Source organism: Talaromyces rugulosus, chromosome VI (assembly GCF_013368755.1).
Source record: "Talaromyces rugulosus chromosome VI, complete sequence".
Taxonomy (NCBI): domain Eukaryota; kingdom Fungi; phylum Ascomycota; class Eurotiomycetes; order Eurotiales; family Trichocomaceae; genus Talaromyces; species Talaromyces rugulosus.
In genome coordinates this window covers 1986610-2013810 of record NC_049566.1, presented here as the reverse complement: position 1 = coordinate 2013810, position 27201 = coordinate 1986610, and the positions used below count along the sequence as shown (strand labels likewise).

Genomic DNA, 27201 nt, shown 5'->3' with positions numbered 1-27201 from the left:
ATAGACTTTTTTTTCATGAAAAATTCATAACCCATAAGAAGAAAAAAAAGAGAAAAAAAAAAGTAATCTTGCATGAAGTAGAAGGAATAGGAATTTTGGTAAAATAATAAAACATCGACAGAAATGGCGAGAATGTGATTTCAAGATAAAAACAAGGTAAATGTTAGTAGAGTATGTCCTTTATAAAGGCAGAAAACTCGGTCGCGGCATACTCTTTCAAAAATGACTCCTGCGGATCAGATATTCTTTTCACCACAGCACGCAAGAAAGTGAATACTCTCGAGGAGTCCTCAAGAACTAACTTCTTTGTATCCCCAAGAAGACCAGACGAGGCCCAAAAGTCTCCGTAGAAATACTTGTACACCAATTGGAAAAGAGAACCGAGTTCCGCCAACGGAGAAATATTTTTCCCGATAGTTTTTAGAAGAGTTGGCTGGGTATTCTTATCCAAGGGAGGTCCCTCTTGTATTTCGTCGGTTATCACTTCTTTTTGAAGCGCCAGCACAAAGGTCACTGCACGAAGCCGAGCCCATAGCGACGAAAGTCTCTTCTGACGAGCTTTCTGGGCCGCAGTATATTGAGAGGGAGTAGTAGACATCTCGGATCCAATGGCGGTTAGGGCGGTCTGACAACGACTAATCTGCTTAACTAGCTTCTCACTTGAACCCGGCGGGTTCTCATGGATGTTTTTGAGCATTTTTTGCCCAGTCATGAGAGCGTCGACGGTGATCATCGGATAATCATCTAGACACATCTGGGTTAGCTTCCTCGTAACTCAGAGTTAAAAAGGCACACTTACCAATTCTCATCAGTTGAGACATATACCTTGATTCTAGTGAAAGCCGGCTGATCGAAACCACCAAACAGTATACCGGGTTAAACTCGTTAACCGCAGCTGGAATAAACCTAATCGTCATAGAAGACCATGGTTGAGCAGAATTGACAGTGTCATTGCGGTATACAGACTTCGAATGGTTGGAAAGGACTTGTTTTCTGGGAACATCCGAGTTTGATACTGTCTGTTGATGCTCAAGAGATAGCTTGGATAGACCATGGACTAGCCTTGCTAGAGGAGGATCTTTTCTTTGGGGGGGATTACACGACTGGTAGTTGTGGTCGGCACCAACGGCGGTGGCCGGGCCACTGCAAAGATGGCAGTACCCTGGGATACGTTTCTGCGGACAACCAGGGCAGGAGTCATACCCATGGTTACAACGACTGCAATGCCCTTTGCTGACGCCAGTGTCTTTGTCAGCACGGTCACGTTGGCTAATATTCGGATCTCGGAATAGTTGTCGGCTGTTCTGGTTGCTGTCGCCATCCTTGCTCAAATCATTGCGAGTAGCATCTTGAGTAGGTTTGATATCCGAACAGCTGGGTCGATCAGCCGAAGCATCAAGAGGAACCGCGTTTCTAGATGAAGTGGGCCCATAATGAGGCCCCCCTGACCAAATGGTGCCCATATTCCAGTCGTTTCCAGGAAGGGAAGAGCTCCCACTTGGGCTTGCTCCATGGGATGCTGAACCGTAACCAGTTGCTCCTCCGTACCCACCTGCTCCACCGCCATCATTATCGGGAAAGAATTGACTGGATGCTGGAGGTGGCGGCTGTGGTGCCTGTCGGCGACAATGGGATCTTATCGCCTCATACCAGGAGTTCCATGAATCGAACGGGCCAGGATGATATCCACGACCCTGCAAGGCACATATATTGCAAACCAGCGGGACAGGATTCATGACTTCACACCTCGAAATTTGCTCTTTATTAGCCCTTCTTGAGTGGGCATTCCATAGATGGCTTCTTAACTTGTCCTTGCGGGGATGTCTAAACCTGTTACATATCCTGCAGTGGAAGTGCGATTTAGGCTGGTGTTGCTCGTTGACGTGCCTCTTGAATGCCCCGGGCGTCCCGAATGCCTGAGGCGGATCGCAAATCAAACAAAGATAGGAATCACCTCTTGCTGGGGAAGTGGCTGGTGAATGAGGTTCTTGAGGGAAAGCAAAACGGGCTAGCTCCGAGACGTATGCCTCGGGGTTTGGGTGACGGCTATAATTGCCTTGTATCACCCCGAGGATGAATCGAAGATTAGACTCAGAGCTATTTGGGGACAGGCTCAGATTGAGCATGTCATCGTCAGGAAGCGTAATTGGAGTGGGGGCGGTCGATTCTATGTTTATTGCGGGGAACATGTTCTGGTTATCAGGGTAGTGGGGGTCTTCGCGTACTGTAACGACGTCGCCAGGTACACCCCATTGGTAACTGCTATCGGAATCTTGAATGGCTGATGTACCCAAAAGGAGCGACTCGTCCAAAGTCGACTGATGGACACTGTCACTTGTCTGGGAGGTAGCGGGAATCAGGATGGAAGGGTCGGAAAGCTGAGATCGGACGCGCATCTATACGCCCAGAGCCGTTAGTCTTTGGTCTTTGGTCAACTTCCATACACTTACCCGTCCCTCAGCTCCAGACATTGAGGCCGAAGAGCGACGTGAGCTACGGCCGCTATATGCGCTACGTGGGTGAAGAAAGGACGCGCCCCGGTGCCGAGGAGTGACAGGGGTCATTGTTTGGATTTGTTGGCAGAGCCTGGTGATCGGGGGCGTTGTAAATAGTGGTATGTATCTTGAAACGCATGAATGGATGTGTTTATATAGGCAGAACCTGTAATAAAAGAGGCCAGCCACAAACGTAGCCGGCGCGAGAGCAACGACGAGATGACGTGGGGAAGGCGGGCAAAGGAGGTCAAGCCTGTTGCACAAGGCTGGCCAAACCGCCTGATGAAGGATACGATGCTGACAACGACGCAGGACAGACGGCGATGGCGGGCATATGATATAAAATAGAGGTAGAGAAAGGAGAAGAAACAAAGAGAGAGCTGGAATCGCTGCTTTTTAAGCCTCCTGTGGACGGGGCACCCACCACGGTGTTGGTCGAGAAACCTGCGGAGCTTTAACGGGAAGGTGGGGATGAAAGGCCCCACAGGAATCGTTGGCAAGTTTACCCAGGTGAAAAGCAATCATTCACCGCTGTTTGAGGATATGAGCCCATCTATTGTACATATTTTGGGCATCCACGGTCATGTTGTATTTCAAGAGAATTCTGGCCAGCTCCTGCATGATATGTGCCACCCTCTTTTTTTTTAAAAAAAAAGTGGGTAATGTCATCGAAATTATCGATGTGCTAATGTATGCGATCCTACTACCACGTACATGCGGTGGCGCCCGACCCGCCCAAGCTTTGCTCAACGGCATTGTATTGGTGCCCTACTCCATACCATCTCTTTACGAATAGTTTAGATAAGAAAGGGTCTGATGCGTTATCCACGCGAAGGTTTTATGGATTGTCGTCTTGGCGACACGCCATGACAACTCCTGCGCCACTGTTTTCTATTCTCCGCACGGAGTGAACAAAATCAAGCTACGTATTCCGTACACCGAGTTTTTTTTAAAGCCAATCGAAGCATTAATTGCGCCAACTGGTGGTCCTTGCACTATCACCCTGGTATTGGGCAATTCCTATCAGTCACAGCCGTGTTTCTCCAGCGGTTTCTTTTTTGTTTGCCCCTCTCTCCCCATTTCAAGCCCTTAATAGTTGTAACTTGAAACATTGACAATTGTAGTACGTAGAATTAATTTCCGGACGGCCCAGAGTTTGGGACGACAATCTCCGGGCCGATCCTCCCGTTGAGCCGCACTCCGCAGCGGGCCTCGGCAGTTCTAGCCTGGTGGGCCGGTCGGTGGCAACACGCGTCATTTCCACCCAAACCGACGTGTGCGAAATATGAGAGCTAATAAATGTTGATCCTTTTAGATTTGCTTTGCATTCGTCATTTGTAGAACAATACATACTGGTAGGTAAGTTCTGCAGGGTAGGGGGCACTGCCACCACGTTGTGGGCCCCTGTTCTTGAATAATAATCCGTTTCGGGTTTCACTGCCACAACGCACCTGGGTATTACTGCTGCAAGCATTAAAAATTTTCATCTCTGCAGTCCTTAGGAAATCGTGCTTTCCCCTGCCGAGTTAGTGGCTTGCTGAAAACCGCGACCGGTTTTGAAAAGTACCCACTTAGTGTAGTCTTGGAATAGCCTAGCCAGTAAAAGCATTTACAAACCCCATCTAACTAATTTTTATCTTTTATCTAATCACAAGGTATGTCAACTGATGGTACGCACTTTTCTCGCTGGGGATATCTATTCCCAAAATGTGCAACGCTTCTGTCAACCGGCAAATCCTATTACGTACTCCTAATACAAATTAGTGTTAACCGACCAAGGCTTCAGATCAACCAGCTTATATAACCCCAGGAAAAATTCTAACTAAAATGAATTAAAATTGACATTATATTAATAATCTATTGAAATATAAAAGGCTTAAACCTAAACAGGAATGGTGCAGTAGTAATTAATGCCACGTGGATCGCGCTACAGGACGTCAAGGGATGCGGACGCGGTACAAGCGGAATGGTGGCTTTGGACACCGGGAACTAGGTATATCATAAAGTTCCCATTGGGAGATGACGACAAGTGTTCCTGTTGTGACCGAGAACAGGAGATCTATTAGCTGTTGGGGTCTTGTTCACACCAGCGTCCACTCTCATTATTACAATTCTATGATAGCACAAGCCGTGGTATTCTGTTGGATTATGCAGAAATTGGTCCAGTCTAGAAGTTTTTGCGTGGGTCAAACCATCCAATTCAGGTTTCTATTTTTATCCGTTGGGCACAGCAAGCAGCTGAAGCGTTACAATTTATTCACGCAAATGGAATATGTCATAGCTACATTATTTGCACCAACTTTTTCTTAGATCACCTTTTGAATCCGAAGGTAGGAGATTTTACTAGCGCCATCATTTATGCCTCGGAATTTACAAGAGGACATATCAAATTACGGCTCTGCCCTGTATGAAATTGCAACAGGCTATCTACCTATCGTGATCTTTTCACATAAGAAAGGGAGCAAATATTCCAAGTGAAAATGTTTCCAGATCTTGCAAAACAACTAACACTAAAATCATTGATTCTTCGATGTTAGGATGGCGGATATACCTATTCCAAAAGATATCAATACTGCTTGTATGCATATCACCCAAAGGAAATCATTCCAATACTGATTTAATGCTAGACCGTCATTATTGATAACACTCAAAGCTCATGGGTATGATTTGCATTGATGGTGATACGTAACAGAAAAAAGGGAGAGCTTCCACGCTGCATTTTATACGGCTCTAAGAGGCATTCGACCAGAACCTAACACAGTGCCATTCATCTGCTATCGCTATCATAACTTGTCGAGCCGAATGCCGGTGACTTTCAAGGTTCAGTGCACATGTCCCTATGTAGTCATCTTATTCCATATATAATACATAGATATCTAGTATGTCAGCCTAGCATCGCAGCTAGCTTCGTGTCAACTGCATGGACAACTGTAATAGCCCAAGCCCTAATCAATTTCACATGCATAGCACCAGCAAGCGCGTTGACGTCGGAGCCCGCGAAATGACCATTGCGGCTCGCATGCATTTATGGACATCCCAATCCATGGTAACGCCAGACTACCACGAGATCAGCTTTAGAAATCGAGACAATTGATTAGCAATAATCACGTGCCATTTAGCCAAATATAGGCACATTTGACCGAGATCTAGTTACATCCTAATATCCAATCATGGGTAGTTCTAAGGCTTCGATCGCGCAAGCTGCCGCCCACAGAGCCGCTCTCATGGCGGCGCGGGCGCGAACTAGATTGGCACACCCTCTGTTTCTAAATTCATATGTGTTTGACGCTCGTTTTCTTGCAAGCCACCACAGCGAATCAAGGGCAGCAAGCTTCAAGCGGCTCGGTCGCAGGCCCGTCATTCCTTGTTTCAGCTTTACGTCTCGAAGCTTGTCTATAGGATCGCAAGGCACGACTAGTTATTACTATGTAGTAGTGTGCAGCTTGTCTAACACCTTGTGATTGACCACGACTTTTTTGAAACATCAATTCCAAAATACCATTGCTAACTCGTACACAAATCCTTCAAGACGTCAAATCCACCAACAACCGCATGTTCTATCGCATTGATATCCTGTCACGATTCATCGACATAATACCAGAGATTTTTCGCATCCTCTTCTGATAACTCTTCTATTTCTCTTTCCATATAGAGTTTATACAGCTCGTTGTGTCTTTCAGAAACTTTCTGAAAGTCAAGTTGAGGGGATATCCAACCGTCAGTATCTGATTGCAGCAACTCCTGGGTGTAGCCTTTTAACGTCTGCCAGTCTTTGTACCTAGAAAGCTCAAGTTCATGTTTCGATAAATCGTCATCTGTCATTAGATATGGATAACTTTCATTGAATCCCATTTCGCTCCACTTTTCAGAGATATGAATTAAATAATCACGAAGCGGAACTATTCCATCCCTAGTCGTGTTTTCACAATATGTGAATAGTTGCCGTAAGTCTGAATCGACGCGAGTGAGAGCCAAGTAGGACGAAAGGTGGTTCTTGGCAAGTGCTGCTTCATAACATTTTGAAAGCAAAGCACGGTTTCGCTCGGTAAGCGCATACGACTTTTCATTAGAGTCCATTGCGTCAAAATTTGGAGGAAGTTCCGGCTTGACCATCCCGATTTCATAATCATCCGGGGGTGTGATAAAAGAAGGCCACTGAGCTTGCATGAATGCCGGCATGATCAACGTAAATTGCCAATCGATTATATTCATGATGGTTGTGGGGTCTTGTTCAGAGACATCTAAGATAGAGATTCGCTGAAGAGTCAGTTTATTAATAGAATAAAGAATCCTTAACTGTTTAAAAGATAGATTAGTTTAAACCTAGCTACTAGAAAAAGAGCAGTATTAAAGCGTCAGAGTTGTCAGCCTTCCATCCTGAGAGAGAATATGTTGGGGCCTGAGCATCAACCATAGATTGACTGCAAGTCTTTTGGTGCAGCTGTCATTAGTTAATAAAGTCGACAAAAAACAGCAGAAAACCATTATTAACCCACAGAAAGCTGCGCTACGAGTAGAGCACTATTTAAAGCCCTTATTATCCCAGTCAGGACTGCAAAATGGTTTCTACGGAATATAATCAAGAAATCAATTAATAAGATTATTCCCACAGGCTTAACCGACTGCACTGTTGCGGCCATAGTAGATAAGGAAAGATAAATATAAGATCTGCAGAGGGCAGTCTCATCAATCTAGGCAGTTTCTAGGAGTTCAGAGGCTTATATTCAATTAATTTGACATCAGTAAGCCTGGTTTTCATCATTTCTATATAAAAAATATTTATAAAACACCCGGCCTTGGGAATATCCTCACACTAAGGATGAAAATCCAGTGTCAGAATTAAATGCTTAATCCCACGTTTTACTGTATTATTGGCCCAAAACGCCGTGTGTGGCTGAAACTGTTGAAACGAAACAGATATCTTAGCACGGTCTGACCTGTTTCATTTCTCGGGACCTCAATATTGAACTACATACTAGCATTGATCTTTTTCGTCGTCATACCAATAAACCATAGACGAGGAGTGCGACAAATTAGCATTGGAAAGTCTGTAGTTTGTAAACAAATTACACTCCGTACAGCTGACGTGATCAGTACATCGGATGCAACGTGAGCTTTTTTTAAACACTGACTGAGCCCCAGCGATGAGTCTATTTAAAACCTAGCTTATCTATTGGCTCGTGACCGCAGTCATGCTGTGGAAAGTGGGTACGTACTTTATTTCTCTGTATCTATTTCTGTGGTTGCTCCCGAGTTTTCCAAGCATATGCTAACCTATACGTAGCCATGCAGCGTGGATAGTTACTAACTTACTACTACTAGTAATTGATAATAATGCTCAGCCAAGTCGCATTCGACGGAGACTTTTCTATCGAACGTTGTATAGATCAATTGCGGGATTTGCCACAGAAAATCTATTATGGAGACCGGTTCAGGGAATGGTATGGCCTGTTTAGTCGAGGGCAGTTTTGCATTATATCAATTGATATTGATTTAGTCCTGCCTTGATAATCGATTGGACCTGGAAAACGTTATACTATTACGGAGTACCCGGTGCGGACATTTGAAGTATATGAAATTACGGACACTCGATCTATCAGTGATAATAATAATATGAAGAGAAAACGCGAATCTCGTATAGTCAATCTGTCGGCATTTGTGGTATTCTAAAAAAAAAACTGCTGACCACGCTAAAGACCACGGTTCATGTTGGCTTTTTCTCGGAACCCACTCATAGTGCTGATCTTTACTTCATCTGGATTGCTCACCCAGACTAACATTTTCCACGTAGTAAGCCGGGACATTTCATATTATTAGTAGCCATATATCATCACCCCTGGATTAATATGCTACGACGCTTGGTAGCCGACTCCGGGGCGTATTCTTGATGACTGTACTTCGGACCGCGTAATCATTGTTCATTAATTCTTTCCATGTTTTTCGGTAGTAATCGATTCTAAGCATTGTTCCGAGTCAAGCTTCAAATGAGGTAGAATTTCCAAGCTCAGTTTCCAACAAAGCCCTAAGAAGCTACCAAAAACCTAAAGATGTTGGCTCGAGCCTTTCCCTAGACGGTATCACCCGGCGCCACCCCCAACTTTTAAGCCCACTCACTACGGAGTACCTCACGTCCTACGTATTAAATTCAAGACCTTACTGACTAGCGGACACTAACCGAAGCCAAGTCTCTTACTATCGCGGCACTTGTTCAGGTAAGCTGCCATAAACTCCGATGGAATGCTCCCCTCTGATTAGTGCATGTAAACTCAGTGTAACATTATGACCTTGCAAATAAACCATTAGCTTGATATGGTAGGCTAGTGGCTGGCTTGCCGAGGATTTTCCATGCGTCAGAGCCCAACAACCTAAACGGTCGACTGCTTAGGGCCGTTAATAGCAAGAAGATCTAGTGGGATAAGTATTTAAGAAAGGCAGGGGCCAACTGCCAATCTTTTCCTTAACATCACCCCTATACACAAGAATTTCCATATATACAGTCTCTCACATTTTTTCGTTTCTTTCTATAACACACCATGCGTCGTGGAATTTTGGCCGCTTTTGTTGTGGCAGGAGCATCTGCTGCTCCTGTCCGGGTGCTGGACACCGACTTTCCTGATCCTAGCGTTGTCTATACAGGCAGCGAGTACTATGCTTTCGGCACTACTGGCAACGGAGTCAACGCGCAGGTCGCCTCCTCGCCAGACTTCAACACCTGGACCCTCCTGGATGGCACGGATGCGCTTCCAGGCCCGTTCCCCTCGTGGGTAGATAGTTCGCCAGGCATTTGGGCACCCGATGTTCTCCAATTGGTATGTTACACTCATCACCACCAAGATATCATCTTTGACTAACGTAATATTGTTTTCCTAGGCCGATGGCTCCTACACGATGTACTTCTCCGCCGCCTCCGCCACCGACAACACCAAGCACTGCGTTGGTGCTGCTACCAGTTCTTCGGCCCAAGGTCCCTACACACCTGTCGATAGTGACGCTCTAGCTTGCCCACTCGACCAAGGCGGCGCCATTGACCCTGATGGTTTCATCGATAGCGACGGCACAGTCTACGTCGTCTACAAGATTGACGGAAACAGTCTGGACGGTGATGGCACCACCCACTCCACCCCTATCATGCTTCAGCAGATGGAATCGGACGGTGTCACGCCCACGGGTGATGCTACCCAACTGCTCGACCGATCCGACCTAGACGGTCCTCTTATCGAGGCCCCTAGCCTGGCGCTGGTCGACGGAATCTACTACCTGTCTTTCTCTTCCAACTACTACAACACCGAAAACTACGACACATCCTACGCCTATGCCACATCTATCACTGGCCCATACACCAAGCAGTCGGCACCCAATGCTCCTCTGCTGACAACTGGCGTTTCGACCACCAATGCCGGCGATTTGAGTGCACCTGGTGGCTCTGATTTCTCCGCCGACGCTACCAAGATTGTCTTCCACGCAAATGAGAATGGCCAAGATATTAACAACGGCCGAGCCATGTTTGTGGATACCATTAGTCTGAGTGACAACATTATCACTCTTGGGTAATTTGCCGGCTATTTTTGTATATACTTGCCGAGTTTTCATCTTTACAGCGATTTATTGTCATGTACATACCCCCAATTCAGGATACATATGCAGCTATATTAAAACGAATTTTGACAACACTAGTAGTGCTAGTTTCTCAATTCGTTTATTAGACTATGCTAGGAGGGGCAATAGGCTTCCACATTTGGTAGACATGGAGTTAGTACGTAAGTTCTTTCCGAACTTATACAGCAACAATATCACGTTCTTCAACAAGCAACTTGGCTTCTGCCAGCGAAACCGTATGTTTATCCATGTCGAACAAAATATAGGCACCCTTGATGAACGCATCACCGAGAACCTCGAACCCATCCGGGCCGAGACTCAGTCCGAACGAGCACGCCTTCTCTCCATTAAGCGTCACATTACCAGATCCCGTGTATGGCTCCACAAGGCTACTCAATGGTATTTTGATCAGAGGCCCGTCGGGGTCACTTCCGCCTAGTTTGACGTCGACGGTTGTTTTGGTATCGTTGCGGGCAGAGCATGGGATAAAGGTAGTAGAAAGGTCAGTGTTGTATTCTCCTCCGGCGGCAATGATAGCGTTCATCGCAGAACCAGCGGGTAGGAACATCTTGGGACTGCCGCAGTCGATGAAGGCGGTTCCGGCAATGCTGCTATTTCCGTACCATGATGTTGTAGTTGAGCCATTGCTAGCGACCGTGGAAGTGCCGAGGGCGGTGGCATTCACATACCATTGCTATAATTAGTGAAAATTAGCATATCATGACTTTCATATTTTAGTTCAGTAAAGGAATCAAAGTGAGCAGAGAAAGGGGGGAAGGGGAAACAAACTCCATAGTCACCAAATTTGACGACATCAAGCGTTTGTAGGTCCCCAGAGTATTTGGCCTTGTCGTATCCTCCAAACAAGATGTTTCCTTGGCTTTCATCGTCGTTCAAATATAGAGAAAATGCAGCTGAATTGATGATACCCTGTTGGCTCATCTTCATGACCACGGTATCGTATGCTGAGATGTTTAACTGGGTTATAAATTCCCCGGCCGGGAACCCAAGACCCATGAGGCCGTATATGGGTTGATCTCTGGCAGTCCGTGTTAGAGCATGATGCGCTATTGACTTACGCAAGAAGGAAGTAAAACCAACCCTTTAGATGTGTGCGAAATTCCAAATCTAGCATTCTTTATCGTTTTGCCACCGATATGAATATCGTCGGTGACATAGTCCCCAGTCCCACTGTCGCCACTACCGTAGCTATAAAAAAGCTTATTTGGCATGTCATTCACCAAGGTACTGCTAGCATTCTCGTTGAACGAGCCTCCCAAGCATCCGTACGTGTTGTTACATTTATTCTTTACATCAACAGTAAGTATGCCATTTTGTATGCGCAAACGAAGTTTTTCGGGCTCGCTATACTTACATCTGAAGAAAAGATCCAAAGATCGGACGACCCGGTGTCAAGCTGAACAGTCACTTCTTGCGGAGGTGTACCGACAGAGATATTGACTAGATATTGAGGGCCCTCGTTGTTAGCGCCATTAACTAGGGTTATAGGCACTTCAATTGTTCCCGGCACATCTGACTTCTTGTGCAAGGCAGCTTCGCTAGCTGAAGACAAGACGGCAAAGCCCAAAAGAGCGGCCGCAACAGAGGTACGAACCATGTTGCAATAATATATACAATAAGAAGGCAATTCAACTCTAGGACAGAAGACTGAACCGAAATAATTATATTGATGGCTGCGGCATCTGACCAGTTTTTAAGCAATAAGCTCATGGTTGGACCCCACGTTGCAAAATTAGGATCTGACGCTTAAGAGCCAACAAAATAAGATTATAGTCCGCATCTCAAACGGCGATGGAATAATTCTATAACCATATTTAACGAATCAACGATGTCGAGGCCACACCAACATTTGCTATATTGGTCGATCATATCTTCTCCGCAAAACAAGACAATTGATTTTCAGTACCGGCCCATTGCCGACCCAACCTAATGGGCCTCTGCAATTTAAGGGCGTAGTTTGTTCTAGCACTAAAATCCTTCGGTCGATTTAGGCGCCGATGTCAACCTAGCCTTTTCCTGTTTCCGAGAAAGTGGCAAAATGTTGCGAGCCTTAAGGGTAGCTGGGAAAAGGCTTGCTGCCTGGTAAAGTTATTACTACGTAATTTTAACTTATGCATTCAGTTCCTCAAGTCCTTCCAATTTTTTCAATGTGCTGAGATCAAGTAGTCCTGCCCTATTAATTGTCTACAAATTTGAATTTAAGGAAAATAAAAATTCAAGGAAAAACATCATACTTGGACTAAATCTCTATTAGGACGAGTAATCAGGGAAATTAGTAAGTTAGCCAGGGTTTGTGTACACCACGTGACCCTACTTTCCTACTTAGGCAACTTCCAGAAACGGTTGACCTTTCACAACCCCTAGTACATCTATATGGATGTTAAATGACTATTCTACTCAAAAATTATGGCCAAAAGGCTGTCTGGGTTGGTTTTGTTGTTGAGATTTACAGCACGCCGTTATACTATCTTAGAGCTTCACACCTAGAGTAAGAAGATCCGACAAAGATCTAATTCCATGGCTTCTAGTACTTATCATGAAGTAGACATGAATTACAGGCAATACTCCTAAGCCTGTTAAATAACACACAGGACATGCAAAGTCATAGTAATGACGGGTCACGTAGGTTGGGATATAACGGTTGCCCAGAAGTATAATCCACAACGAAGGGTGGGATGCACTATTGAGACTTCTATTTTTTGTCTATTATACTATCTATATATAGTTCCAAGCTCAAGATAACTCACTGTTTATAGTCTAGGATTGGTGACCTTTGAGATTAGTTCACATTGAAGATAAAAGGTTAACCGGTGAGGTCGAATTCAGATTCATAATTACTCATGTTTCACCCAATAACAACCAAAATAAGAGAGTAGTAGTTTTGATAGTCTATAGCCCTTTTAAGGAAAGTGGTCGGCTTATTCAATATCAGCTGTCCTCACAGCAAGGAGCCAAAGTTGGAGGCTATTGGGCTGTACTGTGCCTCCAATCAGACATTACGTTTCAATTTCTTTTTTCGGAAATGCATGTCTCGGGACAGTTCTTTTCTTTTCTTTTTTTCTCCAGTGCTAAATAACCAGTTGACATAAATTTATATGTCCCGACATTATTCCTCTTCTGGTCAACTCGTGTGGTGCGTAATTAATTCGGTCATAAATGCTCGTTGAATTAAAGCCACTCCCAATGCTCCTTCTAGATTAGAAAATCCAACAAAAACATGTCGATCAGCCCCAACAGAAAAACTTATATTATCCAGCCGAGCCAGGTAGCGGTGAGAAGGATTTGGATTTTGTTTCGAAACAGGAATGTTGCGGCGCAGACAAGGCTGAAACAATAGATCATGCAGCATGCATATGCACGCATTACTATTAAGTCAAAAGGAGGGTTACATCCAGATTTCAATACTACGCATGCTGACATATCTCAATATTGAGATGCAAAACAAAAGAATGGGCGCGTGGCTGAGCGGCGAGTGTTTGAAATCGGTCGGCATGATCGATAGATCCCAGCCATGTTCTCAATTTTGGGATGGGCTGGAATGGCTCGACAAACGCGAGCGGATGGCTTCTTCGATTCGGTTCTATATTTAAAACAACCACGTATTTTTTTTTAAAAAAAAAAAATCTAAGTTCCAGGTGTTTGTCGCTCGCGCAATAAGCGCGACGCACAACACCAAAAAGCAGCTGTCACATCGAACAGTACATGACGGCTTTGCTGTTCCTGAGGCTCTTACTAACAGTAGAGCAGATATGATTGGCTCGAACAAGTATCTGACGTGGCCATGTAGCGGAGCATGTACATGAGCGAGATAATAACCTAGTTAGGGCATAGGGCCCGAAACCCTGGTAAGACAACAGTTTATGTCTTCTGGCAATAATCGCCGATCTCATTTTCTCACAAGCTGAACAAGGGACTCTTCATGTGCATAAAATTTATAAAAGTGTCTAATAGGAATACAAAAGTGGAATCGATTAAATAATGATAATACTAAGTACACGATTACGCATCACCCCTGAGTACGCACGTATTGGAAACAATCAGCCACGATGTAAAATCAGGGACAAAAAGCAGACCCTTGCTAGCAATGCTCATTTATCGAGGAAAACAACCCATACTATTGCTGCACGCGCCGGTCCGGCTTTGGCTTGCCACGCCAGCACCGCAAGTCAAAGTAAAAAGAACGAATCAATTCGCGATGATATCAAACCGTGTAACAAGAATGAAGAAGAAAAGGCCCCTGGATCAAAATAGTATGCTGAAAAGATCATTGCGTGGTTTTCCAAATGCCTTGAACAATTCTAGTGGTGTCTAGTCAGTAAAGTGTGGGGTCATGGGAGGATTGCAACATACGCGCCGATATGCTCCAGTCCAGTTACCAAGCTAAAATCACAGCTGAATGGACGCTCCTATTATTTTCGGCGGTTCAGCGCCGTCCAAGGGTCATCTTTGTCTTCTTGCCGAGTGGAGGTATCGCTTTTGTTGTCAGTCGTCGGTGTCTCTTGTTTCTCCGCCAGTGTTTTGGTGCTGGGCTTAGTCTCGTGGCGGTGGTGCAATTGCCTATCGCCAGGACTTTTTCGTTGATCTTTTCCATTTCTGCCCGAGGCAGTGCCTTTGGGTGGGCAGCGATTGATTGTGTCCCAACCCCCTATGTCACGAAAGTCCTCCTCAGGCCAGCTACCATCGGAGCAGGCATGCCTAAAAAAAAAAGGGTTAGCAATGCCGGCACTAAGACCCGACGGCTAGAAAGCCGTAGGAACCGTCACATGGCGATCAGGCTGGGGTTTCTAGGAATGGGAGATGTTGGGGTCGGGCAACCAAGAAAGCTTATTCCGCCAACCATAGCTCTCTTAAGTTTCCTTGAATGCATGGTATACGCACTGGTTCCACTTGTAGGTTTCCATTATGGACAAGTTTTCAGTAGAGTAGTGTGCTCGGTGAGGATAGCCTTGCAGAAGGGGGGTGCAATGCGGTATGCTAGATCGAGCACAGCCCTGTAGGGTGCTAGATCGAAGTGTTTTTAACGGGGAATATGGTGGCAAAATCGTGAGCCGAAAAAAAGACAACTTGAAGGTCACTCAGGATAGAGAGGGCGTTGGGCCGTTAAATATGCATCTGTCTTGTCTTGAGGCTCCTGGCCCGCGTTTGTTGAGTGGTAATAACACGTTATAACTAGTCATTGCCAGCGAACCGAATAGGCGTAAGACTAGGAAATCCATAACCTGTGGATCCGCAACTTCCACAACTGGCATGTGTAGCGCAGCAATCCTCTCACGGGTGTCATCAGGGCATTGGTATCCGCGCTTGGACATTGATGTACTCAGCTGTCATTTATCCGGAAATTAAGCCCTCGGCCAATAGCGACAACATTCTCTAGTCGGTGTGCAGGATCAAGAAATACGAGAGCAGACCACGTAGCTCGGTTGGAACTATTGAGCCGCATTGGGCTGCTGCTGCTGCTGCTGTTGCTTTTATCGGTGTTCCTGGGGCGGATATATGGAAGCCAACCAGGAACCATGATGGCTGAATCACAAGTCTGTGTGACAATAAGCGATGATGGCCTCAGCCTAATAGACTCGACCTTGGCTTAGCTTTTCCGCCAGTGTCGCAAAAAACCAGTCGCCTTGCAGCATAAACCGAAACGGCGGATAGCGTGCTTCAACAAGCCACTCCAGCCTCGAGAAGGCAAGCAAGGTAATCCAGAGCACCCCACCACATGGCACAAGCGCCGTAGTCTTTGACTGATGTATTTCTTTTGTGCCAATTGGCCGTCACTTCCGAATTTGCTCCCACGTGTGGTCATCGGCCGTGCACAGGGGATTCATTTGCCTACGAAACGGCGATCGCCGTTGGCTATACCCCGGCCTGTATCACCCCATATAGATATTTTTTTTAGGATATTCGGAGACTCCGAATCCGCATCTGTAGGACTGATCACTCTAACGCTGTCAGCAAAATTTCGAGGCAGGATTATGAAGGAGGAACTTGTTTATCTTGTTCTAACAAGGCTGTTGTCAGAATGTCTATGTAGAACAAAGAACAGCCTTGTCAAGCGCACTGTGTGGCATTTTATGAGCTAGTGATTGCGGTCGTAGTCGAGGACATTTCTATGTAGGCATCATGCCGGTATGATATTAATCAAAATATGACTCGTACTGCTCAACTCAATTTCTCGAGGACAGCTCAGACATCAGAAGAGCTGTCGGCAACCACCGCATAAAATAAAATAAAAAGAGTCCAGTCGGCCTTTGGGCCACGTTGGATTAACATTGGGCCGAAAACAAGCATATGCAGGCCAAATAAATCCACCGGGATGATGTTGTCGAGTGTTGTTGGTCACAAATCCATGGGGTCGTGCGACTGACTCCCCGTTGGCCAATGACCGAGCCCAAAACAAGTTTCAGGTCATTCCCATTAATGGCTGTGTTCATTCTCTGTATCCAATTGGACGATAACACGATGGCCAGTCTTATAAATTCACTATCCGATAGTTTAAGGCGACGACGTACTTTAAATGTTAGTTTATAGAGGTCCGTGTCGTTGATAAATTCCACAGATACCAATAAAATTTGCATTAATTAGCGACGAATATCGTCCTATCCGAGTTAAGAGCATAATATCTACTCAAAACGCACCTATCCTAAGCCTCATTAGCACGTAGATACGTAGGTATTAGCTGGTCGAAACGAACATTATTGTGCTTGGACCCTGTTTCTTCTCTCTGTCAAGCTTATCGGCTGCAAAACACACAAAGAGACCCAAGAGCGTTTTCTCGGCTACACCATGCGAGGGAATTTTTTACGAGGAGAATTCGGCCGTATCAAGGAAAAATCAAACAAGTACTATTTCATACTAGGAATCACCCCCCACAGCAAGTTTAATAACGCATCCCCGGCAGAAACACAGCGTGTACCTCGATATCCCCACTTTCACCTTCGCTCTTGGTGTCCAATGTTGATGAGGCTCAAACAAGGATTTCCGACGCAGAGCACACGGTCATCATTTATTTGTTGCCGCTATTTCCGCTTGGGGGAGTGTAGGTCGACGAACCCTGGCCATTGTTGTAATAGCTGCTGCCGTTGGGGTTGCTGTAGTAATAAGAGCCGTCTCTAGATCAACCCCGAATTCAGTAAAGTCTCCGTCTATATTTCCACCGTAACAAAACAGGGAAACCACGAGGGTGGGAGGAGGGGAAACGAACGAGTTAGAGTAGTGGTAAGAGTTGGAGTTGGATGCACCACTGCCGTAGTCACGAGAACAGTAATGATTACCCTGTCATGCATATGAGCGTTGAGTCCACGGAGAGAGAGATGGACGCGCGATTTACCTGGCTGTTGGTGCCGGAGCTCTTGTAAGAGTAGTTCTCAGGCATATTGACAATTTAGCAGATTTTCAGGTGGTTCTAACTGGAATGGATGGAGTAGAGACAGCCGGAAGATAGTTGAAGCTGGTGAGGAAGTGAGGCTGAAAGAAGGAAGAGCGGTGAACAAGGTTCCCGCCATACGTAATCACCATTATTAGACGTCGACCGGTGCCGCTTAGGGGTATTGGCTCCCTACGTTTATATCTCTGTGTTAATTCTTTTCTTAGATTTCATTCCTATCTATGTGACAGCAACATTGAGAAAACTATACATAGAAGTGATCGAGCACTTGAACAGGAAGAAGTGAACCAAACGAACACAACACCAGACTCAACAAGAAACTCCTTGCAGGCTCTACCTATCGGCCTGCCCAAATACTAAGCGTTATACACGGCAACGTAATCAACATACATCGGGTAGCCACCGACAGTCGAAGAAATCGGAGTTGTGGATGTATATACTTTGTCGGGATAAGAGCCTCCAACGGCAACGTTGAGTAAGATGAATTTGGTGCTATCCACCGCAGAACTCCAGGTAGTGGCATTTCCCACATCAGTTTCCGACACCGAGTGATAGGACTGACCATCAACAGCCCATGTCAGCGTCTCGGGGGATGCCGACCGATCCACCGTAATGCTGTAGGTGTGGTAGTTGCCTGTGCATGAAGAGCCTGGGCAGGCGACTTGTCCTGTGAGTCCATCTGTCTCGTTGCAAGGCCCACCAGGGTTCACGCCGCAATGGAAAGTTCCTGAGACCCAGTCAAGGCCGTTCACGTTCTCCATGATGTCAAACTCTCCAATAACGGGCCAGTTCCAATAGTTGCCGCGGAAGTCAGAGCCCATCGCCCAGAAAGCTGGCCAGTAACCTACAGCTTGTTCACCAGTGATGGAAGGCATCTGAATCCTAGCCTGGATAATCATTTTCGATCCCGATTCAGCCGTAAAGTTGCTTGGAACGGTCTCAATACGCGCCGAAGTCCACGATCCTCCATTTAGGACCGGTGTAATGGCGAGCGATCCGTTCCCGGTCAAAGCGATATTGCTGGAGTCGGTGGTGTATGATTCTATTTCCCCTGTTCCCCAGTTTGCAGAGGCCCCTGGGTAGGAAGTGCCGGTGTCGAACTGCCAGGAATCGGACGAGGGGGCACTGCCTGCAGCGCCATTGAAGTCATCGCTCCATGTGAGGGTATATCCCGAAATCGACGGCACGGTAGCTATGATGGTCGGTATGCCGCAAGAAAGAGCGGCAGCTGTTTTGAGAAAACCCATCGTCTATCGGGTTTTTATTAGCAAGGTGGTAGGAGACGAAGTTAGTTTGGACTTACTGCTTTATTTGAAAGTCGTTAGATCGTCAATGTCCATACGCACAGACACAGAGAGAGGGGGGGAGATGATTCTCGTGGCTGAGAACTGGATAAGATAAAACAGAGGGAACGACAAAAATACACTTCCACCGGCCGTAATTTATAGACTTATTTTAGTCCATCGATCTCCTTCTTGTTGGCGCTACTCCGTATGTGCCTCAAACTAAGCCCATGGGCCGCGTGGTCTATTCTCCACTGTTTGGCAGGCAATCAATCAATTCAACTGGTGAGCAGATGATATAGTGGGGTCTAGGTGAATCTGGGGTTTCATATCATTATCAGGCGGCCGGGAACTCGTGAGTCGTTGCAATGAGGGTGGATCCACTGACTTTTGCTCGTCGAAGATCTTCATCCGCTAATGCAGGTGTAAGCAGAGAAAATGCCCCATTCGGAAACTACCAGGTCATGATACGAAGATAGATAAAGCAGATTTCGGTCATTTTCATGGTTTCAGCGGTTCATAATAATGCCTTCTAAAGGACCATTTCCATATAAAGGCATTCATTGGATGGTTATTTTGCGTAATCTAATTTCTAGGGTGACCATTCTGATCAGTTTAACTAGTGACTTGAATGAAGCAGATGATATGGTGGGGTGACTGGGTCTAGGTGAATCTGGGGTTTCATGGATGTCTTGACGTTTCATGGATTACTGTTTAATTTCCGAAAGCCTAGGCCACCAGTCAAGTGATTGGCTACAAATTATTTAGGTTACATGGTTGAACCGATTCATGCTACATCAGGATTCATGGAATCTCACTAATCCCGAACTGACCATGGATCGGCCTGGTGCATCCCAAGGCTCGGGCAGGGGAAAGCTCCGACGTTAATATCATTCTTACCGAACCGTGGAAACTATGTGGCAAGGGAAACTCTGAGTACATATGTTCATGCAGTAGAAATAGAGTATTTGATTGGTGTATTGCCCACTTACTAGTCGAGCGTTTCAATAGGCGCGGGTTGACGAATTTATAATACACTAAATTTCTCGGGAAACAGATTTAAATTCTCTAAATCCAATATTATTAAATTATATAACTACAGGATATCCATATGGGCTGTCTAGTTTTTAAAAGTTTGAAGCATCTTCTGGTTGGGAATCGTGTAAAATTCAACCTTATATTATTGTTGCTATTTTTTTGTTATCCTATCATTATCATCATCTTTTTTTCCGGCTCTTTTATTCAGTACTTGCTAAGGTTTTATGATCTTATTTAGGATTAAACGAGTTCTTTAGTAATCTGATTCAATCTCAGCAAACACAGGAAATGGGGTTAAGTCTTGTTCAAACTCAAACCCTTACGGAGTACAGATGTGGGATAAGTAAACTACTGATTCCTTGGTAGTGATTTCGGTAAGTTGACAACAGGTCATGAGACTTTTACCCGAGCCATGGACACAGTCGTCATTGACGTTCTGGACTCATTGCATCGTGTTCATCGTGTCTTCGACGTACATTCTTATCTATTCAAATGATGGAAAACATCAGTTATGGGTACCCATACATGCTGCTATGCAGCTTGCGTCGGCCAATACTATCTATTATTAACACAGAACACTGCCGCCCCTTCAACACGGTGCTTTTTAAGCAGGTGTTGGCTTAATTATCAAATCCCTATTCCTGAAGCCAGTTGCCCTAAGCAGACACTGCCTCGATATTGATATCGAAACAACTTTCCCCCAGCCTGAACCTAGAAGGAGAGCAAAGAACTCATGAATCGCAAGGACAATCCCATAATCAAATTTCATTTGGTGAAGAACCAATACATCGCTGCATACTCAACCGACAAAGTGCCTCCTTTCTGCCCCTCACAGGTCGCTGGTGCATTTCCACCAGCCGTGTGCGTCCGGTAAACGCTGGTTACATCCGCCGTCGAATCAGCACTCGGCAGCAGATACAGCCATGCCACCGCTCCATTTGCACTCGGAGATTGACCAAGTGGGGATATGTTGGGCGCATTCATAGAATCAGCCTTGTGTGCAATCACCTGGCCGTATTCGTGGCTTGCGGTATTCAGATCAAACACCGCAGTGGTCGAGTTCCCGAACCGGTGATGGCCCAAAACGTTTGGTGAATCCGATGCTAAGATTTCGTCCTTGGTGCTGTTGATCGAGAACTGAAGCAGGATGTCGGGGATTTTATCGATCATGTGGGCGTAGTTTTGTACAATGCAGTTGGCGTTATACAAAGCAGCAACGGCACCGATAGCTGCAGGGGTTGCGGAAGGAGCACTGGGGTCACTGGGGTCACATGTATAATTCTTTTGATACGATTAGTACAAGACCAGCTTCTCCCTTGTCGGAATATGCAAAAGGTAGTACTCACTTGAATGCCACGTCCGACGGCCACATACTGTAGTCTTTGTCCAGTGGGAGACGGAAGGGTTGACGAGAAGTTTGCCACGGATGGGATACTAGTCATGTTCATGGAACACGTCCCAGTCAATGAACCGAAAAAATTTGAGCCATCCCGGTGGTGTGGCTTCCATCGGGTAGAGGGCACGGGAGAGCCCATGGCCATTGCCATAAAAGTAAAAAGTAGAAAAGATGCCAGCATCGTGAATTTGATAAATAATAAAATAAATAAATAATTGAATAAGTATATTGACAGGTTCAGGCCAGGAACCGATGTCACTATTCGAGAGGAGAAAGTAATTTGTTGATTAATATGATGTGTAACCGGGATGCCAGTTCATATAAATAAAAGTCAATATAACAAGCCCAAGCGCTAATTTGGAAGAATCGGAATTCTCGGCCTCTAGTCGATGTTGGTTTATTCTGCTAGCTATAGCCCAAAGGAGCAGGTGGTACATGTGCACGTGTACCCTTGCCATGCATGCAAATGGAGATGGAGTGCCAAGAACCGGATGTCGACAGATTCGACACCTTGTGTCCAACCATAAGCAGTGGGTCGCTTCGTTAGTTAAAGATTAGTTTCTAAAAAAGAACCGAGTGCTAGTGCCAACAGCCCATGGCCAGATGTTTAGTGACTTAGTAGCTGCAAGCGAACGATCGTATTCTTCAGGAAGCAAATGCGTGATTGGATGCATCTATAAAAAGGACCTGGGCGACGTATCCACCATAAACAAATCTGCATTGCGAGAGGTCAGTCAACAACGTAGCATCAGTTTCACTTGACGCTTAACTGCGTTTCAACGAGACTAGGTTATCGAGTATAGAGTGTTGACGGCAGGTGGTGATTGGGCAAACTAGGATTTTGATGCCGCTGAAGAAAGTCCATTTTTAGAAACGCTCTAACTTCTTTTGATGCATAATAGTGGGGTTTGCTGAACTTTGACCAATTACACCACTATTCTTATTTCATACTAGCCAGATAAGGAATAAGTTGCAGGGACCCACTTATTCGTTAGCAAAACGCCTCAGCGCTGATTGACAGTATCGGATTGGCCGTTCAAGAATAGCATCATCCTAATTTAGATGTAAGAGCGCGAGTCAAAGTCGGTCAGAGCAGTCTAGACGAGATATTGGCTATACATATTCGGTGTAATTTTCACACGAGATATTACCATATATACGATTGACCTGAAGGAAACGTAATAACCTGTACCAAAAAGGAGCAGGGTATCGCCCGTAGTAGTAACAAAATCTATTTCATATTTTCAATGACCTTTTTTTAAAAAAAAATTAATTAGAAGATTACAAGGTAAAAGGCACTCAACGCAACTCTTCCCTGCAACGCATGACTCGAATTTTTCATTTTCATGGCATCAATTGATTGTCAATGCAGGCTAGATCCGCACTATCAATCGCGTTGAAGCTGCCGCTGAAAGTTATATTAGTAGAATTGTTTCCTTTGGAGCCTAAAAACACTGTCATCGACCAATTGAGTGCACTCGTTCAAAGATCTGACATCATTGACGAAACGGCAAATGTTTTATGTGTTGCTTTCGTATCCGACAAGTTCGTCCGATGGGTGTCCGAATTCACCAACCACCTGACAATTCGGCATTGCGAACATCAATTGACTCATCAGTTGACGTGAGACATCGATTACCCTACTTGTCACTGGTGCATGTGTAGTGTCAAATGACCGACTGCTCGAAAATCACTTTGATGCTTAAGCGAAGTTCTCATATCTATTAATATATCTCCATCTAAAAATAAGTCTTCATGTCCACACCACACCCTTTTAGAAACGCCCGAAGAAACCTTGACTATTTTACATATAACGCAGACAATAAAAATAGTTCTGACGAATGTCTGCAACACAACCCACACCAGAATAGCGCCAGCAATATGCAGATAAGACCATCCCGGCACTTGAGGCACGAGGACAGGAAAATAAGAAGAAAATGAGGAGAGGCTAGTATAATACAGTTGTAATAGGGGGGTGGGGGGCGTCACCGCCAATAATAATATTAAGAGGTCGTGCCAAAAAGACGGAGGATGACCTCGTACCTAGGCAAAAATTAGTTTCGATCACGGGTTAATAGGTGGCAGACAATGCTTACATTCCGAACATGATAGCGGCAGACGGAACGACACGCAAAAGATGCGGAGTCAGTCCGCCGTAAAGTCCGGCCATGCCTTCTTCCTTGGCAACCACCTTGAAGCATTGAATTAAGCCAGTGTACTTCACATGGACCTTGCCGCCGCCAACGGGCACAACTGGTGCTTGTCTTAATCGCGTGCGAACAACTTCGTGTGGGTATGTAGCCACCGCAGCAATCAACTTGGCGGTACCAGCAGCACCAATACGACCGCCCCAGAGTTCGATGTCGTCCCAGGTAGTATGCACATGGGCTGGATCCGCCAGTCTGGCAGCCTCGCGTCTCGCCAAAAACATCTTCATCTGCTCGTACAGGACCCATTGCGACGCACTCTCGACGACACCGAGATAGGAGGCAGACAGTCCCTTATATAATCCTCGAACTCCCTCGTGCCGAACCGTTTGTTTGACGCAGTCCCAACTGTTCTTGTATTGCCGGCCGCCCCTTCCACTCTCGGCATTGGACTTATCGAGTTGCAGACGAGTCTTGATCAGCCAGATAGGATTCGTAGCTGTGCCGGTGGCCATGCCTGCAATAGCTGCAGCACCCAAGTGGATGCCCCATGGTGTTCTCATCGAATCATGATAGCCCAGGTAATTGCTCAGAATTCGCTTTCCATTACCGTAGACATAGAAGTTGATCGCACGTGCAGGGACAACGCCAATCAAATTAGGACCAAGGCCTTTGAACAGTGCGCGGGGACCTTCGTGCTTGTATATCGAGTGAAGAATCTGAAAAGTTTCGTTGAAATGCAAGAGGGCGCTGCGCGGGAGTGCGACGATGGCAGGAGCTGGCCGCACAGGGTGTGAACTGCGCAGCGATTGCAGTTGGCTCTGGTAAAAATCTGACTGAAGCCTTGTTTTCAATACATCCAAAGGACTCGTCAAGGTGGCCGCCGTCATTCCGCCGACTCTAAAACACGATTCTCATTAGCATGGATACTTGGGCTTTCTTTGGAGATTATTCCTACATACCCTCCTGCAACAAAATGCGCCAGAGGCTTTTCTTTTGGCGGTTCATCTCGCTTCGGCATCACCTCTCCGGTTTCTCTGGATTCAATCACCGTGTTCTCCGACGAAAGCTTCTGGGGCAGTTGCGCCTGCGCAGGGCTGCTATGTGACGCGGTTGAGAAGGTCATGCTTGGTTGTGGGTAAGATGGGGGATTAAGATTGAAATAAAGAGGGACTTTGGTCCGTAGAATAACGCGTTATTCCTCAGTCATTAGTAAACGATAAATATTGTACATGAAATGAAAAAGGGAATGGAAAGAGTGAGTTAGGGAGTCGAAGTCCCTCCCGAGAACTTTTTTGCGGAGTTATCGGGAGTTCGCCCACAGCGCCGGCCAATCACGCGCTCGGCATGGCTCAGCTTTTCGAATCCGCCGCAAACACAGGTCGAAGTGACGCATGTGAGTTCTTATTCAGATATTAACTGAGAGTCCGTATATAAGAGCTTGTCTACGAATACTAGTGAGGCTACACAAGGCGCATCTTGCGTTGACGGAGTTGCCATCTTCGGTGGTAACAATACAAGCCGGCTGGCTGGTCCTCGTCTACGTCTGATCAAACTGAAATGAAGTTGGAAAATTTTTTGGTTTATTGTTTTCTCATTGGGAGATTCTATGCACGAAACACAAGGTTTCCCGAACCATTTTGCTCATCATGCAACCCACGACCTGGCACAAAGACATACACACAAAACACCAAATCCCAGATTTTTTTCCTGTCGAAAATATTTAAATGTGAGTGTCGTAAGGGATAGGGGTGATCGTCTCGGGGAAGTTGGTGTTCGAGTCGACAACGCGGGATTCACGGGGTTGGACGGCTTGTCTCTTCAAGTGAAGGTGAGTGCCTCCCTCCTTAGCCTGGCGCTTCTTGATGGCGTTCTCCTTGACACGGTTGATGAACTCCTCACGGGAGCGAGAGTGAACGACGTGCTCGATGCGAACGTTGATACGCTTCTCGAGGTAACGGTTGCCGACACGCTTGTAGATGATGACACCGACGGAGGACTTGGCCACGTTGTAGACGACACCGGTCTTGCCGTGGTACAACTTGTAGGGCAAACTGTAGAAGAAGAAAACCGTCTCAGCATATGAACAAAATTATCCTTTCGATAGATTCGTTTTTTCCGTAGCAGGGTGAATGCTTCGAAAGGCAAAGAAGATTGAATATTGACTAACCCTTTCTGAACAGCACCATTGCACCTGATGTCGACAATGTCACCGACCCTATATTCCGTCAGAATGCAGTCCTTCTTGAAATTGTCTCGATGTGAATTTGCGCATACCGGTATACCTTCAGGTAGGTGGAAAGGGCGATGAAACCCTTCTTCTTGAAGTCGCGAGAAAAGGCATACTATTCGCAGTCGTTAGTTCGCCGTTCGAAGGACAGGATCGCTCAGATTATTTTCGTAAACATACCCGAGTGCCGGCGCGCAGACCGTGTGAGTGACCCATCTCTGCGGTGTTGTCGTGATGCTGGTGGTCGTAAAGCTGTCGACTTGCAAGGTGGTGTGCCTCTGTCCGCAAAGTTGGTGATGCCCGGGCGGTTAGTGCGCAGACTAATCCGCATCAGGAATGATATTAGGGCTGGCCCTACAGCAGCCAATAACTGCCGCTTCGCTTCGCTTAGTGGGTCTCCCCGATTGCCCTCCACTTCTGATCTCAAGCGCAACTTCGAACAAATTCAAGTTGACCGTTCCGACCTCATCACGACAACCGGGAGAGTACCACCGCAGCCATGGCCCCGTGAGTAAACCTCGAAATGCGCAGTCGACCATGCAGTGTCTAATTGATTTTCTCGTTTTCCAGACGTTCCTACTCCAAGACCTACAAGACTCCTCGTCGCCGTGAGTAACCTACAATCACTTAAAAAACAACTTGGATCATCGCGATACTAACATTTTGCTAGCATATGAGTCGGCTCGTCTGTCAGTACTCCCCGGCCACTAAGTGGAAGCGTGCTTCTGCTTATGTCGTGTTGTCCATTCCTAACCCCTCGATAGTGACTCCGAATTGAAGATCGTCGGCGAGTTCGGTCTTCGCAACAAGCGTGAGGTGTGGCGTGTCCAGCTCACCCTTTCCAAGATTCGTCGTGCTGCTCGGTATGGATATCACTTTTGTCATGGAATTGCTGAGGCGGATGATCTGACTGGTGTTCTTTTTTAGTGAGCTTCTTACTCTCGACGAGAAGGACCCCAAGCGTCTCTTCGAAGGCAATGCCTTGATTCGTCGTCTGGTTCGTGTCGGTGTGCTCGACGAGTCCCGCATGAAGCTCGATTACGTCTTGGCCTTGAAGATTGAGGATTTCTTGGAGCGTCGTCTCCAGACCTGTGTCTACAAGCTCGGTCTTGCCAAGTCTATCCACCACGCCCGTGTCCTGATCCGCCAGCGTCACATCCGGTATGTTCTTGTCGCTGTTTAGTTCGCAAGTATATCATACTAACAGTTGAATAGTGTCGGCAAGCAGATCGTCAACGTTCCCTCCTTCATGGTCCGTCTCGACTCCCAGAAGCACATTGACTTCGCTCTCACCTCGCCCTTCGGTGGCGGCCGCCCTGGACGTGTCCGCCGCAAGAAGTCCAAGGCCGCTGAGGGTGGTGATGACGAGGGTGAGGAGGAAGAGGAGGAATAGATTAAAAATTGATACCAAAAAGTCTTTATGGACAGGGTCTCTGAGGAGTTTTCTGCTGCAGCATAGGATAGCATGTTGTATGATCATGATTCAATATGAACTAGCTACACAGGTAGCTTTATATTCAGAGGTTCAAAAAACTAGATTCTAAAAACGTACGTAGATGGTATATGAATAACTATTATCAACAACTTAACACAACACGCCGTGACACTTGTCAG

The 27201-nt window shown here is 46.0% G+C and overlaps 9 protein-coding genes across 9 annotated transcripts; 2 read left to right on the top strand and 7 right to left on the bottom strand.

The window, feature by feature from the left end:
- Nucleotides 1-163: 163 nt before the first annotated feature.
- TRUGW13939_11061 (uncharacterized protein) lies at nucleotides 164-2564 on the bottom strand (the record flags this gene model as incomplete). The annotated part of the gene is made up of 3 exons (XM_035494170.1): nucleotides 164-744; nucleotides 800-2396; nucleotides 2451-2564. 3 exons carry the CDS (start codon nucleotides 2562-2564, stop codon nucleotides 164-166), a joined length of 2292 nt encoding a protein of 763 aa, XP_035350063.1.
- A 3507-nt stretch (nucleotides 2565-6071) lies between these two features.
- Nucleotides 6072-6707, bottom strand: TRUGW13939_11060 (uncharacterized protein; the record flags this gene model as incomplete). Its single annotated transcript, XM_035494169.1, has 1 exon — nucleotides 6072-6707. One exon carries the CDS (start codon nucleotides 6705-6707, stop codon nucleotides 6072-6074), a length of 636 nt encoding a protein of 211 aa, XP_035350062.1.
- Nucleotides 6708-9028: 2321 nt separating this feature from the next.
- TRUGW13939_11059 (uncharacterized protein) lies at nucleotides 9029-10046 on the top strand (the record flags this gene model as incomplete). The annotated part of the gene is made up of 2 exons (XM_035494168.1): nucleotides 9029-9304; nucleotides 9366-10046. The coding sequence occupies 2 exons, from the start codon at nucleotides 9029-9031 to the stop codon at nucleotides 10044-10046; spliced, it is 957 nt and encodes a 318-aa protein (XP_035350061.1).
- Nucleotides 10047-10269: 223 nt separating this feature from the next.
- TRUGW13939_11058 (uncharacterized protein) lies at nucleotides 10270-11709 on the bottom strand (the record flags this gene model as incomplete). Its single annotated transcript, XM_035494167.1, has 4 exons — nucleotides 10270-10785; nucleotides 10881-11130; nucleotides 11193-11398; nucleotides 11467-11709. The coding sequence occupies 4 exons, from the start codon at nucleotides 11707-11709 to the stop codon at nucleotides 10270-10272; spliced, it is 1215 nt and encodes a 404-aa protein (XP_035350060.1).
- A 6140-nt stretch (nucleotides 11710-17849) lies between these two features.
- On the bottom strand, nucleotides 17850-18740 carry TRUGW13939_11057 (uncharacterized protein; the record flags this gene model as incomplete). Its single annotated transcript, XM_035494166.1, has 1 exon — nucleotides 17850-18740. One exon carries the CDS (start codon nucleotides 18738-18740, stop codon nucleotides 17850-17852), a length of 891 nt encoding a protein of 296 aa, XP_035350059.1.
- Nucleotides 18741-20579: 1839 nt separating this feature from the next.
- Nucleotides 20580-21355, bottom strand: TRUGW13939_11056 (uncharacterized protein; the record flags this gene model as incomplete). The annotated part of the gene is made up of 2 exons (XM_035494165.1): nucleotides 20580-21095; nucleotides 21161-21355. 2 exons carry the CDS (start codon nucleotides 21353-21355, stop codon nucleotides 20580-20582), a joined length of 711 nt encoding a protein of 236 aa, XP_035350058.1.
- A 1858-nt stretch (nucleotides 21356-23213) lies between these two features.
- On the bottom strand, nucleotides 23214-24483 carry TRUGW13939_11055 (uncharacterized protein; the record flags this gene model as incomplete). Its single annotated transcript, XM_035494164.1, has 3 exons — nucleotides 23214-23253; nucleotides 23307-24257; nucleotides 24320-24483. 3 exons carry the CDS (start codon nucleotides 24481-24483, stop codon nucleotides 23214-23216), a joined length of 1155 nt encoding a protein of 384 aa, XP_035350057.1.
- Nucleotides 24484-25080: 597 nt separating this feature from the next.
- TRUGW13939_11054 (uncharacterized protein) lies at nucleotides 25081-25803 on the bottom strand (the record flags this gene model as incomplete). The annotated part of the gene is made up of 4 exons (XM_035494163.1): nucleotides 25081-25411; nucleotides 25528-25575; nucleotides 25635-25702; nucleotides 25768-25803. The coding sequence occupies 4 exons, from the start codon at nucleotides 25801-25803 to the stop codon at nucleotides 25081-25083; spliced, it is 483 nt and encodes a 160-aa protein (XP_035350056.1).
- Nucleotides 25804-26086: 283 nt separating this feature from the next.
- TRUGW13939_11053 (uncharacterized protein) lies at nucleotides 26087-26980 on the top strand (the record flags this gene model as incomplete). Its single annotated transcript, XM_035494162.1, has 6 exons — nucleotides 26087-26094; nucleotides 26158-26195; nucleotides 26258-26276; nucleotides 26352-26450; nucleotides 26515-26748; nucleotides 26803-26980. 6 exons carry the CDS (start codon nucleotides 26087-26089, stop codon nucleotides 26978-26980), a joined length of 576 nt encoding a protein of 191 aa, XP_035350055.1.
- Between the last annotated feature and the right edge of the window lie 221 nt (nucleotides 26981-27201).